This window comes from Mixophyes fleayi, chromosome 2 (genome assembly GCF_038048845.1).
Source record: "Mixophyes fleayi isolate aMixFle1 chromosome 2, aMixFle1.hap1, whole genome shotgun sequence".
NCBI classification, from domain to species: Eukaryota; Metazoa; Chordata; class Amphibia; order Anura; family Limnodynastidae; genus Mixophyes; species Mixophyes fleayi.
In genome coordinates, this window is record NC_134403.1 from 124,137,991 (window position 1) to 124,153,483 (window position 15,493).

At 39.6% G+C, this 15,493-nt stretch overlaps 1 protein-coding gene across 1 annotated transcript in view; it reads left to right on the forward strand.

Annotated features, from left to right (window-relative positions):
* The window catches only part of HS6ST3 (heparan sulfate 6-O-sulfotransferase 3), a 529,629-nt gene extending 514,854 nt beyond the window's left edge, over nt 1–14,775 (forward strand). The window contains exon 2 of the mRNA XM_075199910.1: nt 13,567–14,775. Coding sequence (XP_075056011.1) covers nt 13,567–14,275 — 709 coding nt within the window. The 3' untranslated portion in view covers nt 14,276–14,775. The remainder of the gene's footprint in view (nt 1–13,566) is intronic.
* The last annotated feature ends 718 nt before the right edge of the window (nt 14,776–15,493 follow it).

A 15,493-nucleotide genomic window follows, 5' to 3' on the forward strand; every position in this document is an offset into this window, starting at 1 on the left:
TTTCTGTGACAGACTCTTTACAGTCATTCTTTGCAGGGCCGCCGAGAGGGGGGGGGAGCGGGTACTAATTACCCGGGCCCGGCATGTCAGGGGGCCCGGCCCGGGCCCTTGCGCTGCTGATTTTTTTTAATTTTTTAATTTTTTTTTTAAAACGTTTTTTTTCCTTTCCTTTTTTTTTTTTTTTTTGGCGGGGTGGGGTGTGGTTGGGGGCTCGGTCGTTGGTGGGGGGAGCAGGCTAGTTTAAAAAAAAAAAAAAACATACTCACCTGATCGCGGAGCCGGCATCCCTCCTCTCTGCTGCTCTGTGCTCTATTCAGACTGTCTGAATGCTGGGTGTGATGTCATCATGTCATGCCCAGCATTCAGTCAGTCTGGAGCACAGAGCAGCAGAGAAGACCAAGAGAGGAGAAAAGGTAAGTGAAGGGAGGAAAACGAGGGGGGCACAGAGGGGTTAAAAAACGGGGGGGGGGGGGGGCAGCATGACAGAGGGGTTAAAAAATGAGGGGGAGCACAAAGGGGTTAAAAAACGGGGGGGCAGCATGACAGAGGGGTTAAAAAATGAGGGGGCACAAAGGGGTTAAAAAACGGGGGGGCAGCATGACAGAGGGGTTAAAAAATAAGGGGGGGCACAGAGGGGTTAAAAAACGGGGAAGCAGCATGTCAGAGGAGTTAAAAACGGGGAAGCAGCATGTCAGAGGGGTTAAAAAATTAGGGGGAGCACAGAGGGGTTAAAAAACGGGAAAGCAGCATGTCAAAGGGGTTAAAAACGGGGAAGCAGCATGTCAGAGGGGTTAAAAAATGAGGGGGAGCACAGAGGGGTTAAAAAATGGGAAAGCAGCATGTCAGAGGGGTTAAAAAATGAGTGGGGGCACAGAGGGGTTAAAAAATGGGAAAGCAGCATGTCAGAGGGGTTAAAAATTGAGGGGGGAGCACAGAGGGGTTAAAAAACGGGAAAGCAGCATGTCAGAGGGGTTAAAAAATGAGAGGGGCACAGATGGGTTAAAAAATGGGAAAGCAGCATGTCAGAGGGGTTAAAAATTGAGGGGGGAGCACAGAGGGGTTAAAAAATGGGAAAGCAGCATGACAGAGGGGGTGAAAAAATGAGAGGGGCACAGATGGGTTAAAAAACGGGGCAGTATGGCACAGTGGGGTTAATAAACAGGGGTCAGCATGGCACAGTGGGGTTAAAAAATGGTGGGCAGCATGACACAGTGGGGTTACAAAGGGGGGGGGGGAGGCATGGCACAGTGGGATTGAAAAAGGGGGGGAGCAGCATAGTATAGTCTGATGAAGGGGAGCCAGATGAAGGGGGCAAAAACAGCATGGAGGGCACAGTGTGATCATAAGGCATGGCGATGATGAAGGGGCACATTATTGTAATATTGGAGCTGGAGGAAGGCCTAATTATTAATCGTGGGTGCTATTGATTTAACGCTGGGGCTGGCTGTAATTTTCTAAATGTAGCCATTTTTTTTTCAAAATAGGTCCTTCAACATTTCTGGATCCGGACAAGCCACAACTAAAGAAAGCAGCAGCCACAGGTGGAGAAAGTGAGAAGAACAGGTAGGAGAGAGCAGCACAGTGTGTGAAATGTTGTGATTCTAGTAGGGACAATACCAATTTTTGGTGAATGTTGTGTCCAATGTAAGGTGTAGGCCAAGACTGAACTGTTTGTGTACACACTGCATTGTTTGTATACTACCCTGTGGTGGTAGATGTCCTGAAAGTCAGGAGTGCTTAAACATATGTGACGCTCCGGCGAATTGAGAGCCTAGTGGTTTTTATGTTAGCCACGCCCCAATGGCACGTTTGCCACGCCCCCAAATGCATGACCGCACCTCCCAAAATTTTTGCACTGCCGTTTGGCTAGCCACGCCCCTGAATATATGACCATATACCTAATCTTTTTTGCGCCGCCGTAAGGCGGCGCAAAAAAATTTTGGGGCTTACTTCACTATGAGGGGGGCCCCATGAATTTGTTGTACCCAGGCCCTGAATTCTTCTTGGCAGCCCTGATTCTTTGTTAAAGTGCACAAAGCTGAAAGGAGGGTCACTAAAAAAAGTGGTCTCTCATTAAGACAATTATTCTTCATCAAAGGAACTACAGTATACAAGGAAAAATAAGTAAAAACTGTTAGAGACAACAATAAAACATACTTTAATAAAACCGTGTCCCAGGGATGCTTGTTCAAGTGCATCTACCATCTTCCCTGGCATTGTCTGTAGCCGCCAGCTTAACCTTACCTGCAGCAGGCATCTCAGTCATGTCTGTAGCTGGCATACTTTTTCCACCCAAAGCTGGCAGCAAGAAGGAGCCTGCAGTCAGCATAAGGGGTCACTGGACTATGTCAGTAGAAAGCTCTTCAGGCTCCTCTACTGTACACTGGCAGTTAAGGAATTGACAAGAACCTCTACCTCATCCAACGGAGGGGAAATTAGTGAGATTCAAATGGCTAAGGTGGCCTTAGCTGTGTAAAACATTACCAAAAAATTATATGATATACATTGGGCTCTGAAAAGCAGCTATGAGGTGCAAACATTTGCATAACCAGCCTTGTGCTTCGCTCTAATTAAAAATGATGGGCTGTACTACATACTCAAACAGGGTTACCTGATGTCCCAACACTCTTCACTACACATATCTACCCAGCTTTAGCCTCAGTTGTTGCTGATAAAATGCATAATGACCCATTGACCAGACATTGAGAAAAGTCCAATATAAAAGCACAGATACGATTGGGCCATTATAGTTTGTGCTTGACGAGGCTTATAGGGAAAGCAAATTTGTTTATCTCAAGTCTCTGGTAGCCTCTAAATTTGCAATTCTTTATTTATATCAGCAGAGCTACCCTCATTATAGGCCAGACCATTAATTATGTTATTATATTAAACACCCACCCGCCTCAGTGGCTGACCAAAGCAGGTCTTGCAGACTTGGCCCCTAAATCTTTGGATCAGATTTGATATATTCAGGCCTCAGTAAATTGGGGAGGTAAAGCCTGTAAATAATTTTATGACCTAGAGAAGGGTGAAGATACTATCAGGAAGCCCTTTCATCAGGGGGTCATAATTCAGAAGCCGGGGGTCTGACCCAAGACTACCAAGTATTTGGAAAGTCCCAAAGATTAGATTTTGGTGTGAGAAGGAGAGTGTCAAGTGTCTGGACTTTCTTCAAAAAGGGATAAACCTATGGTAAGTTTATCTCCTTATTCCCTGCATTCCCTTACACTCAGGGACACCATACCTGTGTGGCAGTAGATTACTACAGATAAGTGGTTGCTTTGAGTCATTCCATCAGTGTTAAAGCTTCCATTGAAACAGTTTCCAGTCTGTCCATTGCTCCCTATATGTTCATTCGAGACATTAAATCAGTTGTGTCACACCTGCGCCAACAAAGTGTTCATTGCATAATTTATCTCGAAAAAATAATCTTAGTACATCAGTTTTTAACTTGTCACATGCTGTAACATTTCTGGAGTTCAAATTCATCAGACAGTTGTGTAAGGGATTCAAAATCTTGGGTTCAATAAGGACTGCTTCCAGGACACCCTGGGTTGGATAGAGCCTGGTCCCGCAACTTGTGGATGGCAACATCCATGGGTTGCTAACAGATTTAGCGCTAGCACTACCCACAAAGACTTTAAATGCTTCCTTGAAGTCCCGGTCTAGATATTGCACAGCATTTGACAATTGGTGATCTCCGACAAACTCTGTTCACATCTCGTCCTTTCTGCATTTGGCTTTAAACTTCTTCACTAAATATGAAGCAGAGTTGGCATCTTCTATGATTATATCATATGGATCTGTGTTTTCCGTAGTGGCACACAATTAAAGAGAGAATAAGTTATACCTTCAACACTCAAGACTCATTTTACTTAAATATTCCTGCACATGGAGCATTGAGCCTTTCTTTCCAATTGTGGCCTCTGTAGATATTAGTTCCAGTACTTATGAGCTATCACTTAAATTAGCAATAGCCTTTGTGGTTAGAGGCACAAAACTGGTTCTCATTCACGTTACAAACTCCTTAAAAGGACACACTGAGCATTCTCTTTAACTCAATCCATTTTGGAACTCAATTTTACTCAAGATACCATGGAGCTTATTCTGTGTGTGGTGTTTTGCCTGTCAGCATATCTTATCCTTACCCCCCATAAAGGGGCATGATTCCCAAGTGTATCTGATCTGTTGGAAACCCTACCGGCTTGTGAAGTCATCATTATTATGGGGTGGATTTTCACAATAATGAAAGAAGCTGGTATCGATACTAACCAATTCAGGGGTGACTCCCTAAGGAGATGGCCAACCGTACACCCTTATAAGCAGTTATGCATGCTTTTTTCTAGTCCTTAGATTAGACTTTTCTGAAACATTACTGGAGACAATCTTATTTAAAAATATTGGTTTCTCAGAGCAATCACTTGGTATATGGTAGTCTTCCCACCAGCTGTTGCTAGATGGCAAGTCTCCTGATAAACAAAATACAAATTAATCTATGACCTGCAAATTCACTTTGTTCTAGGGAAATAGGATTGAAACCTTACAACTGCAAACACCTATTGTTAGATCTGTTTGATCCACTGGAGAAACATCTAGCTAACGCTCTTGTATTTTGAGCTGTTTCAGTTAGGTGCAGCAAGGGACCTGATGAGGTCTCAGACTAGCATGTCTCAGCAGGCAGAATTAAGCTCCATTTCGCAGTGCAGCTTAATCAACAAGGGTGCAGAGTACGAGAACATCTGGCATTCCACTGTTATGGTTTCCAGAGATAATTTATTCTTTATCCTTCTCACTTCTATTACTATTTTTTCACTCTGACAGTTGTATCATTATGTGAATATTACAGTAAGCATGCATCAGTTACACTTGTATTCTTCCCTACTCAATGGTCTAACCCTTTTTCCTTTCTTGTTTCCCTTCTCTAGGGTAGGGTTTTCATCAGTAAGCTTCTAAAAAATCAATTGACGAAGCGAGATCACATGGTCACAAGCATACATGTGGTCATGAGCATGCATGTGAATGTGTGTGCACCCCACTCCATTTGCAGCAGAGAGAAGTGTACATTTCTTTTTACTTCTCTCCACACCACAGCTAAATTTCAGCAGGCTTGCTAACTAACCAACGAGCTGTAGCTATGTGATCCACAGAAAGTCTGGCCACTATTAACCAATCAAAAGGGAATGTGTTTTGTATTGGCTAGATGCTGACAGGCCTCCTGGCGTGTAATTCTATTTGTGCCTCCGCAAGGAGCAGTTGTGCATTGTCAATGTTGGGTTATTTATTTTTTTCCACTTCAGATTAAAAGCTGAGGATCTCTGTTGTATTAGATGAATTGGTCAATGGGGGAATCTTTATTTAAAGAAATAATTTTTTCAGCTATGTATGTTTTTTTCCGTATGTGGTACTACAGGTCCCAGCTGGCCCTGGATGATAGGGCAAGCTGGTAAATGAAGTCCTGCATACTCAAGCATTATATGGCTGCCTGCACTTGCTGGGAACAGTAGTAAAAAAATGTAAACCAAGTCCTTTTTTCTGCCGGGATGAAAAGAAGATCCTGAAGCCTCTCTATGCATAGCCAATTTAATAGTAATAATCCTCTGACGTACATATAAAGAAGAAAATAACAATAGTTGAGAGCAAGTGACCTCCAGTAGAATGTAACATACTAGCATAGTTAATGATGTTGACAAAAGACACCAACCCATCAAGTTCAACCTATTTTGGATTTTTGATCTCTCTAATATTTGAAATGGATACAGATAGAGCAGCCGCCAATCTGTTTCAATCGGGAAAAATCCCTCTTCCCCCAATATTGCAGTCCTCTTTCTCCCTGGATCCTCTACTGTTCTTTATTTCAATTAGCGGTCGTAACCCTTGATACCCGATCCTCTAAAAATTTGTATAACCCTTTCTTAAATCTAATGAATCTGCTATCACAACCTTCACTGGCAGTGAATTCCATCTCTTGACTGCCCTTACTGTAAAGAACCCCTTCCTTTGCTGGCTGTATGTATATTTCCTTCTTTCCAAAGTCCTTGATTATTGTGTGGTTTGAAAAATCGCAAGAAGATATTTGGTAATTGGCACAAACTTCGAGAAACACTAGAAAAACGTTTGACAGCTGATTGTTCTGAGAAAGACAGGTGAGCAGGAACTATTCACACTATTGTAAGTCCTACAGTACAATACAAACTATTGTTATTTTTTTCTTAACATGTGCGCTGGAGGAATTTTCTATTAAATGAGACCAGTAGTGCCACATACATGTATTCTCTTTCTATACTCAAATCAACAAAGTGGGTTGAATCACATAGCCCCACTTAGCAGGTTTCCCATTACAATCTGACTTGAACAATATGTACTATCTGACAATTAGCCTAATGTCTCTAACTCCTATTTTCCTGTACTGTAAGCTTGAATGTTTACAAGCAGGGTCCTCTTACCTCTTTGTCTGTTTAATATCCAGTCATACTTTATTACTGTATGTGTTCCCAAGTTTAAAGCACTACAGAATAGAGTAGTGCTATATAAGTAAATGTTAAGAAATAAATAATCTGCCTGTATCCTAAGAGATAAATAGAATGTTCATGGTCCTTGATCAAACCTCCAACTAATAAATGTATTACATTGTTTTCAGGGTTAGAAAGAACCACAACACAAAAGTTAAGAAAGACTACTGTCAAGTGAAATAGTAATGGTACCAAAATAAAGGTCTGACCCTTCCAATAATGAATGCTTTTTGGCATAATTTTATAAGTGATTCATACTAGGAGTACAACAGACTAAACTCTAACTGGATTGATTGGCAAAACAATCAGATACATAGCAAATAGTTTAAATATGTTCCCACAATTTTGCATATATCTGATTATTCTGAATTGTCAAACAATTAAGATGCAACCTATCAGGGTGGGATCTAAAATAGTCTCTCTTCAAGCCATATAACAATGATTTATTTTAGTAATTATCATCATATTTATTAGAAAGGAATTAGACTAATACTGATTACACACACTGAAGGCTGGTTGTTTGGCCTCATAATCAAACATGTAGATCTGTGAGAAAATTGCCCATAGATGTTAAGGATCAAATTGCACAGATCAGGGTGTTCTAAAATTGAGACCATAAACAAGATGAAAATAAAAAGTCCATCCCCTTTTTGAAGGTTAGGTCAAATATATAGTTAGATATACTGCTTTTTCTTTGCAGCTATTTACAGAAACAATTATTTGCCTACCATAATGTGTTAATGGCCTTGAATGGCACCAAAAGCTATTCTTGCTGTTTATTTTATTCAACCTGTACCACTAAACAGCATTCTGAGATAGAGAAGATAAAGGTGAATTAGAAAGTGGGTAGAAGACTGCTGTCAGGGACAGTGACTATTATACTGTTGTCACCAGTGTGACATCACCTTTAATGCTTATTATATACACCAATCAACTTCAACATTAAAACCAGTGACATGTGAAGTGAATAACATTGTTTACCTCTTTACAATGGCACTTGTTAAAAGTGTGGGATATATTAGGCAGCAGGCACGGGCTGGGAGATGACAGCCCGGGGGGCACACAGACGGCCAAGGAAGGACAACCAGTGAACTGCCAACAGGGTCATGGGTGACCAAGGCTCATTTATGCGCGTGGGAAGCATAGACTAGCCAGTCTGGTCAAATCCAACAGAAAAGCTATTATAGCACAAATTGCTGAAACTGTTAATGGTAGTTATGATAGAAAAGTGTCAGAACACACAGTGCATTGCATCTTGATGCATATGGGGCTGCGCAGTCGCAGATCAGTCAGAATGCCCATTCTGTCCACCGTGGAAAGGGTCTACAATGGGCAGGTGAGCACCAGAACTGTATTGTGGAGCTATAGAAGAAGGTGGTTTGGTCTGATGAATCACTTTGTTATTTTCATCTGCTGTACGGCTGGGTGTGTGTGCATCGATTACCTAGGGGAGAGATGGCACCAGGATGCACTAAGGAAAGAAGGCAAGCTAGCAGAGGCAGTGTGATGCTCTGGGATATGTTCTACAAGGAAACCTTGGGTTCTGGAATTCATGTGGATGTTATTTTGTCATGTACCACCTACCTAAACATTTTTGCAGACCAAGTGCATCCCTTCAAGGCAACGGTATTCCCTGATAGCAGTGGCCTCTTTCAGCAGGATAATGCGTCCCGCCACACTGCAAAACTTGTTCATGAATGGTTTGCAGAACATGACAAAGTGTTAAAAGTGTTGACTTGGCCTACAGATTCTCCAGATCTCAATCCCATTCGAGCATCTGTGGGATGTGCAAGAAAAACAAGTCCAAGTCATGAAGGTCCCACCTTACAGAACTTAACGTATTTGCTGCTAACGTCTTGGTGCCAGATTTCACAGGACACCTTCAGAGGTCATGCCTCGAAGGGTCAGAGCTGTTTAGACGTCATGAGGCGGACCTACATATAATTGTACAATAACCATCTTCTGTTAAATGTCACAAAACTCTTGCATGGCTCAAGTACAAAAACAGGAATAAGTATAATAACTAATAATCACTCAAAAAAAAAATTAGTGTAACAAATATACATAGTTCAATAAAAAAAAATAGATATATATAATTGTCCAAATGTGGTTCAAGAATAAGCAGAGTACGCTGTATGTTGACATAATTGCAACTCAGTTAGTCATGGGCACATGAGGAGTATGTCTTGTGAGTGCTGAAGGGCTGGGGCAAATGTACACAATGGTGATGATACCTATCAGCAGTACTATGTAGCCACTTTACTTAGTTGTCATTGCTATTGGGACTGCTGCTTTTATTAAAAATACATTATTCTCTCTTGTGTATGTGACTGCATTTGTACATAACCTGATAATGGATTAAAATGTGTTTTCATTACATTATTGGGTTGTTTACAAAGAGGGTAATGTCTCTTCTGTGTCCTATGGATCCACCAGATGTACATACACAGTCACAAGATGTGTCTGACTCTACATTCTGATATAAGTACACTGTTTCTTGGATGCGTCTTTCTCTATATACGTCATGTGTATCTATATTTACAACTATTCAAGTTGTCTTCTTTAACTTCGATTAAAAAAAAATGTTCACTATGGTGGGTCCAGGTGCAAAAATACACAATGACTGATATACAGTAATAACACTCATGGTATAAGAGAAATATTCGTTACTTGACTCTTGTTACTCTCAGCGTGAGTCCTGTCCAGGGTTGCAGAGATTAATCTTGAGCTCTGTTGCTGCTTTTTCTTCTTGACCCTCCAACCAGGCATAGTGCAAAGCTTGTGGTGTGCAATCACGCAGAAATCCCCTAGCTGCATGTGTGGCTTCAGCTAAATACAATGCTGTGTGCACAGCTTCGAAGGGTCATAATCTGCCACTGCCAGTCCCACAAGGGAGGCCCAGGCTCAGGTAGTTTGTACCCGCCCCACCCTCATTCAGCGCCCCTGTTCCTGCCCACTTCTAACTCTGAGTCGTCTTCACTGGGCTACCTCTTCCATTTTCCTCTTTGAAGAAGAATAAAGTAAAATCATGCTTCAGTTCCAGGAAGAAGCCTGTTCCTGGAGAATGTCCTTCCCCCTCCATGCAGTTGAATGATTCATCGGCAGTAGCAGACCAAGAAAGTAAATAGTCCCGATGCAGAAATTCAAATTGTACCACCACAAACAGTGCTTTATGCATTAACAGCTGTGCCCAGACTTTTTAATATGCAGTGGTTCCATATGTTATACCAATACTAATTCCACACATTGTACAAGTAGTGCCTCCCACTCATTATACCAGAAGTGCCCCCCACCAAAGATAACGCTACAACTCTTCCTGTACTGTGGAAACACTAAATATGATATCAATCCCTGCTTCTCCTCCTCAACTTCTCCGGCATCTTTTATAACGTGCACTCTGATATATTCCCATTCTCAAAAATGTTCTTCTAGCTACAACATCAGGCATTTATTTCAGCAGTAAATAAAACAAAAATACAAATTTAATTAAATACAAACACCTGTTGTTTTTCCTTTAAAAATCAAATGGTCAAATTTGAAATATCAATTAAGTAATGGAAATACATGGAAGGGACACCAGTGATTTAAGTACTATCAACTGAAATGGTCAATTCACAATCATCCATTTAGAAGCAGCTAGATAGTGCTGCTAGTTGTCATTATCATTATTGTGTATTGTTGCACAAGTAAGAGATACGCCAGCCAAAAGCATATAGCCAGTTGAGCCCATGTCTAAGTGTGTTGCAATTATCTGAATGCGGCCTTGCTGTGCTTGGCCCCTCCTTGACCACCTCTCCTGGGGTAAGAGGTGCATGTAAATAAAATGCAAAAAAAACTATATGCATGTGTGTAATGTATGTATATGTATGTATGTGTGCGCAACTTTAGTGCACAAGCTCGATATGCAAATACTTATCTTATGTAAAAAAAAAATACATATTGTCCACCTCTAAATGATCTCCAAAATGTGCATCACATTTTCTAGGTATCTTATTTATTTAGCTCATTAAAAAAATTGTGTTTGTCAATATAGTTCCAGAAACAATAATTAAATACACCATGGCAGTATAAAAAAATGTAAATATTTTTTCATAACATAATGAAATTATTATAGCCATTTTTTTTCATACTGTTTGACAGTATTGTGAATAAACTATGCGGACAATAATAATGGAAAAAAAAGACACAATAGAAGTGGTGGGTAATGGAGATGCAGTCCATCACTACATGATCACATAGTTTAACGATAAGCTGGAAAAGCTCTGTGTTGGGTGTTGAGATCACCACAGCATCACAATCCCGGCCTCTCAGTGAGCATGTTATCCGAAGCAAGGAAGGAAGGGACTCCAGCTTCTCTATCTGCTGTGTAAGGTAAGACAAGTGGCAGATAGCTGAGCAGCACAATAGATTAGTGTTGAAGATTAGTGTTGATGGAGCGCCCAACAGGGAGGCTTGCGTCCGAAATGCATGCTCTGGTTGCACCCATGGTATGTCTCTGTTGGCAGATAATAAATATTATAACTTGTGAAATTCAGATGAAAAATGTGGGTCCAATCGGGAAAAACATTGTGCAAAAAAAGATGGGTGCAAAGGAACAAGGGCAGACTGAGGGTCTGATTCAAGTTCGAACGCAACTTGCACATAAGTTGTGTGTTTAAAAAGAGTAGGGAATTTGAGCATAGTTCTGTTCATATTCAAATCAAATAGCATCTCAACATACGTTTCAATTTCAATCTAAGTGAAAGTACGTAGACACACAGAACAGACTGCAGTATACATCCATGGGTCAGTACAATAAAACAAGTTATTTTATCAAAATCTAAAATAACAACTGTTAACAGTATAATTTATATAAATATTTTAAAAAATTGTTTGTTTTTTTAGATTTTTTTAATATTAGTTACATATATAAAGAATGTTTCAATGCATATGGTACATATCTTAGTTGCATACAGTTGTTATATGTGATAGCTACTGACACGCATAGGTGTAATTTTAAATCAAATACTATGCTGTATCAGTCATTACTATCAGTCAACATTTATACCTGACCTGTAGTGGGTACAAGAGTTATGGGTAACCAACTTACAACAAATTCAGGACTTGAATCAGCCATATCTACGTTGGAATGTACTTACTGTACATGACCTACTTTAATCTGCCCCTTCCCTCCCCCATGCCGCCTCTCATGTCATAGACTGTCATGTCATTTGTGTTCAGACATGAATTGCATGCAATCTAGGTTATTTCTGGGCATGAGCAGAGCTAGTTCACACAAGCTACACTATGCAAACAGACGAACGTCTGAACATGAATCAGGGCCTGAGACTGTAAATTATTACTCTAGTAACAGAAACAAGGACGGGGGTACTACTTCCATCTCTTTCCACATTAAGTTTGTTTTTCCCAGAATTTCCCACTTAAATCAGCAGATATCTCTATAATTAGTTTTACTTTTTTATGTTGTGACCTGGACGTTCTTTTATGGCGATCCCGCCCCTGTGTCTTGATTGGAATAGGGGCAAGTGGACTGCCATTTACACTAACTAGCCAACCTCTTACTCTGCACATGAAACACAATTAGTTGTAAACTATTAAGCTTGAAATATGCAGTTGGGAAAATATTGAAGATATGGTTGAAAGAAAAAATGATTTTGGTTGAATGACTTACCTTCCTTTATACAAAATGGCGTGAATGGCAAAATACCTTATTAACAAACCATAATTGTAATTTATAACCGTGTATTTCCAGGAGTACTAGCATATAATATACATACAGGCAACTATCTACATAAGGGCAACATCTTTATTTTCTTGTAGCACCGTAGTATCACTCTCTGTAAAGAGAGTCTTCTAACTAACTGCACCTCTTGACATTGTCTGTTCATGATTAATATTTGCAGTAATCTGACTCAAAGTTGCTAGTTTGCATTGCCTTGTGTGTCAAACCCATGCACAGACATCACAATCAGGAAGTAAGCATTTACATCCTCAGTTAACCCAAGTTGATGATGTTTATCCTCCAGACTTGAAAGCAAGCATCATATTACCATCAGCAAATTCAGCAGTATTAATCACTGCAACTACTGCCAAGCATGCCACAACAAACATCTTTTTCTCTCCGAGTCAATGAGGTCTCTTCCTTATAGCCATGATGTCAGGGCTGCCAGGAGGAACCTTGTGGTCCATGTGCATCCTTTCTTGACCCCCCCTCCCTGACTTCTGCAGGTAGCCTTGACAAAATCCAGTGCCACATGTATAAGGGTATGACTGTGTTGTGCAAAAGGAAGCAATTGGTCTGTGTAGTCACTGTCTAGTGCCTCTTATCTGGATCAGATGGGGCTGGAGCGGTCCCCAATCTTTCCCCACCGCAAAGCAGAATTAATTGATAGCTTTGTCCAAGCTTTCCTTACAGATTTAAAATTCTGCACAATGCAGAACTTACAAGTGCAATGTGGAATGTCATTCCACAGAACCGTGAAGCAAAAGTGGAACTTGACGATTGTATCATCAGAACTTCACCCTCAATTGGCCTGTTCCCCTGCAAAATTCAATTCACACAACATTCCACTGAAATTTGGCTTATCTCTATTTCATACACTTCACAGCCTTCACTTCTCAGTCAAACAACACATTTACATTTTCATCTTACAAAGTGCAAGTTATAAGAATTTGACAACAATCTCAGTCCAATTATTCTAAACAGTTGCTAAATTGTTTGTCATATTAAGTATTAGCTATAACTTTATCCAAATATCTATGTTTACAGATGCCAGCATACACAATTCTGAAATATCAGCTTGCATATGAATTTGTTTACATAACAGCATTGTAGTTGTTCCTACATTAACTTGATTTCTGTTCTTTCTATTTAATTTTATACTTACAGTTGAAAATATTACATTAAAAGTTTAGTCTTTTTCAAGTAGCCTTGAGCAATGGCTCATTTTCTTTATTTTTTGCCACATACTACACTTGTAACCTTTGCAGTGACAAAGAAATGTACTTTTATATGTTGTGTGGTAGAGGTATAATATTTATCTATTGTCTCTTTCAGGAATTTCTATTATATCACAATGTTGAGGGACCCAGTATCACGCTACCTGAGTGAATGGAAACACGTCCAGAGAGGAGCGACTTGGAAGGCCTCACTCCATGTCTGTGATGGAAGAAGTCCAACGCCTGATGAATTGCCTACATGTTATCTTGGAGATGATTGGTCTGGTGTTACACTACAGGAATTCATGGACTGTAGCTACAACCTGGCTAATAACCGCCAAGTACGGATGCTTGCAGACCTTAGTCTAGTTGGGTGTTACAATTTAACTTTTATGAATGAAAGCGAAAGGAATGATATTCTTCTACAGAGTGCCAAGAATAACCTTAAAAACATGGCCTTTTATGGCTTGACTGAGTTTCAAAGAAAAACACAATACCTGTTTGAGATGACATTCAATCTTAAGTTTATTTCTCCGTTCACACAGTTCAATACAACAAGGGCCTCAAATGTGGACATTGATGAATGGTCTCGTGAACGTATAAAGGAGCTTAACTATTTAGACATGCAGCTGTATGAATACGCTAAGGACCTTTTTTTACAGCGCTTCCAGTACACAAGGCAACGAGAACATCAGAGGAAGAGGGAGAAAAGAAAGGAAGAAAGGAGGCTTCTGAGGGAGCATAAAGCCCGTCAACCTCACAAGGAAGAAAAACCAACAGAAGTTCCTACTACTGAAGACTACAATAGTCAAGTGGCACGATGGTGATATTTACAACTTTTTAATTAAAAAATAATAGGAAAATGAACATGAATTTGTTATCGGCATTTTCTAAAATCTTTTCCATTCGAACTTTTAAAAGGAAAAAAAAAAGATTATATTAAGATGTTGATTTCAAAGAAGTCAATAAGACAGGAAGGGGCAGAAGACTTTTGCAAACATTTTATGAATTAACTGTTCCTGCTGTACTGTCACTTTATTTGTTTCTATGGAGTATTACCATACAATATAAAGATTATTCTTTGGATCTCTTAAGATATCCCAATTTTGTGACATGATCATTTTTCATCACCTTCCATTAAAACTTTCCAGACATAAAATGTCAGCATTAGAACTGTGAAAATGTCAAATGGACTTTTGTGCTCTTTTCAAACTGTTAGCTTCTTTCCTTTTCTGCAGTAGATTAAACTATATTCATTTGTCACTGTCTGCAATTCCAAATATTTTTAAGTGGTGTGATAAGATGAAAAGCAAATGTTGTGTTTCATTACAAACAAATCTATGAATAATAAAAAATATTTCATTACAATTAAGGTCCTTTAATTGACATTTTCTTCCAAAAATGTGCTTTTGTATGTGCAATCCTATAAATAAAAACACAGCACTAAAGACAATGTTTTTTTCAAGAAATAAATTTATTGTAATAAAACTAAAATATGAAACAAACAATAGTACAACGGATATCAAATGTGCCGTCACGGTTTACTGGGTTTCATATTAGTTTGCTCAAATTATCAGGAAGAACAGCAAACATGAGTTGTGTATACTGCAGTATTCCTCTGTCATTTCATTACAAACACATATTTTTACTTTTACCTATATATCATAAAACTAATTTATAAATGATCATTTAGACTAAGTATATTGATTTAATTATTTGATCTAATTGATTTTGTTTCTGGATTGCTCCTTTATTGTTATTTACATAAAAACCTGTATGTAAATTGTTCCTAGCAGAATTTGATTATAAAAGCATGGTATTGTACACTACATCCAGGGGTGTAACTACACCCCCTGCATGTTCAAAAGAGCAGATCTCTGTTTCAGTAATTAGATACACATTGCTGGGTCCCTCCAATCTCATAAAATACAGACAGCCAAAGAAATATAGCTGCCCGATGATAATTATGACACCAATGGTTTCTCTTCCAGCCAGGGCCGGATTAACCATAGGGCTAACTAGGCTACAGCCCAGGGGCCTATGGC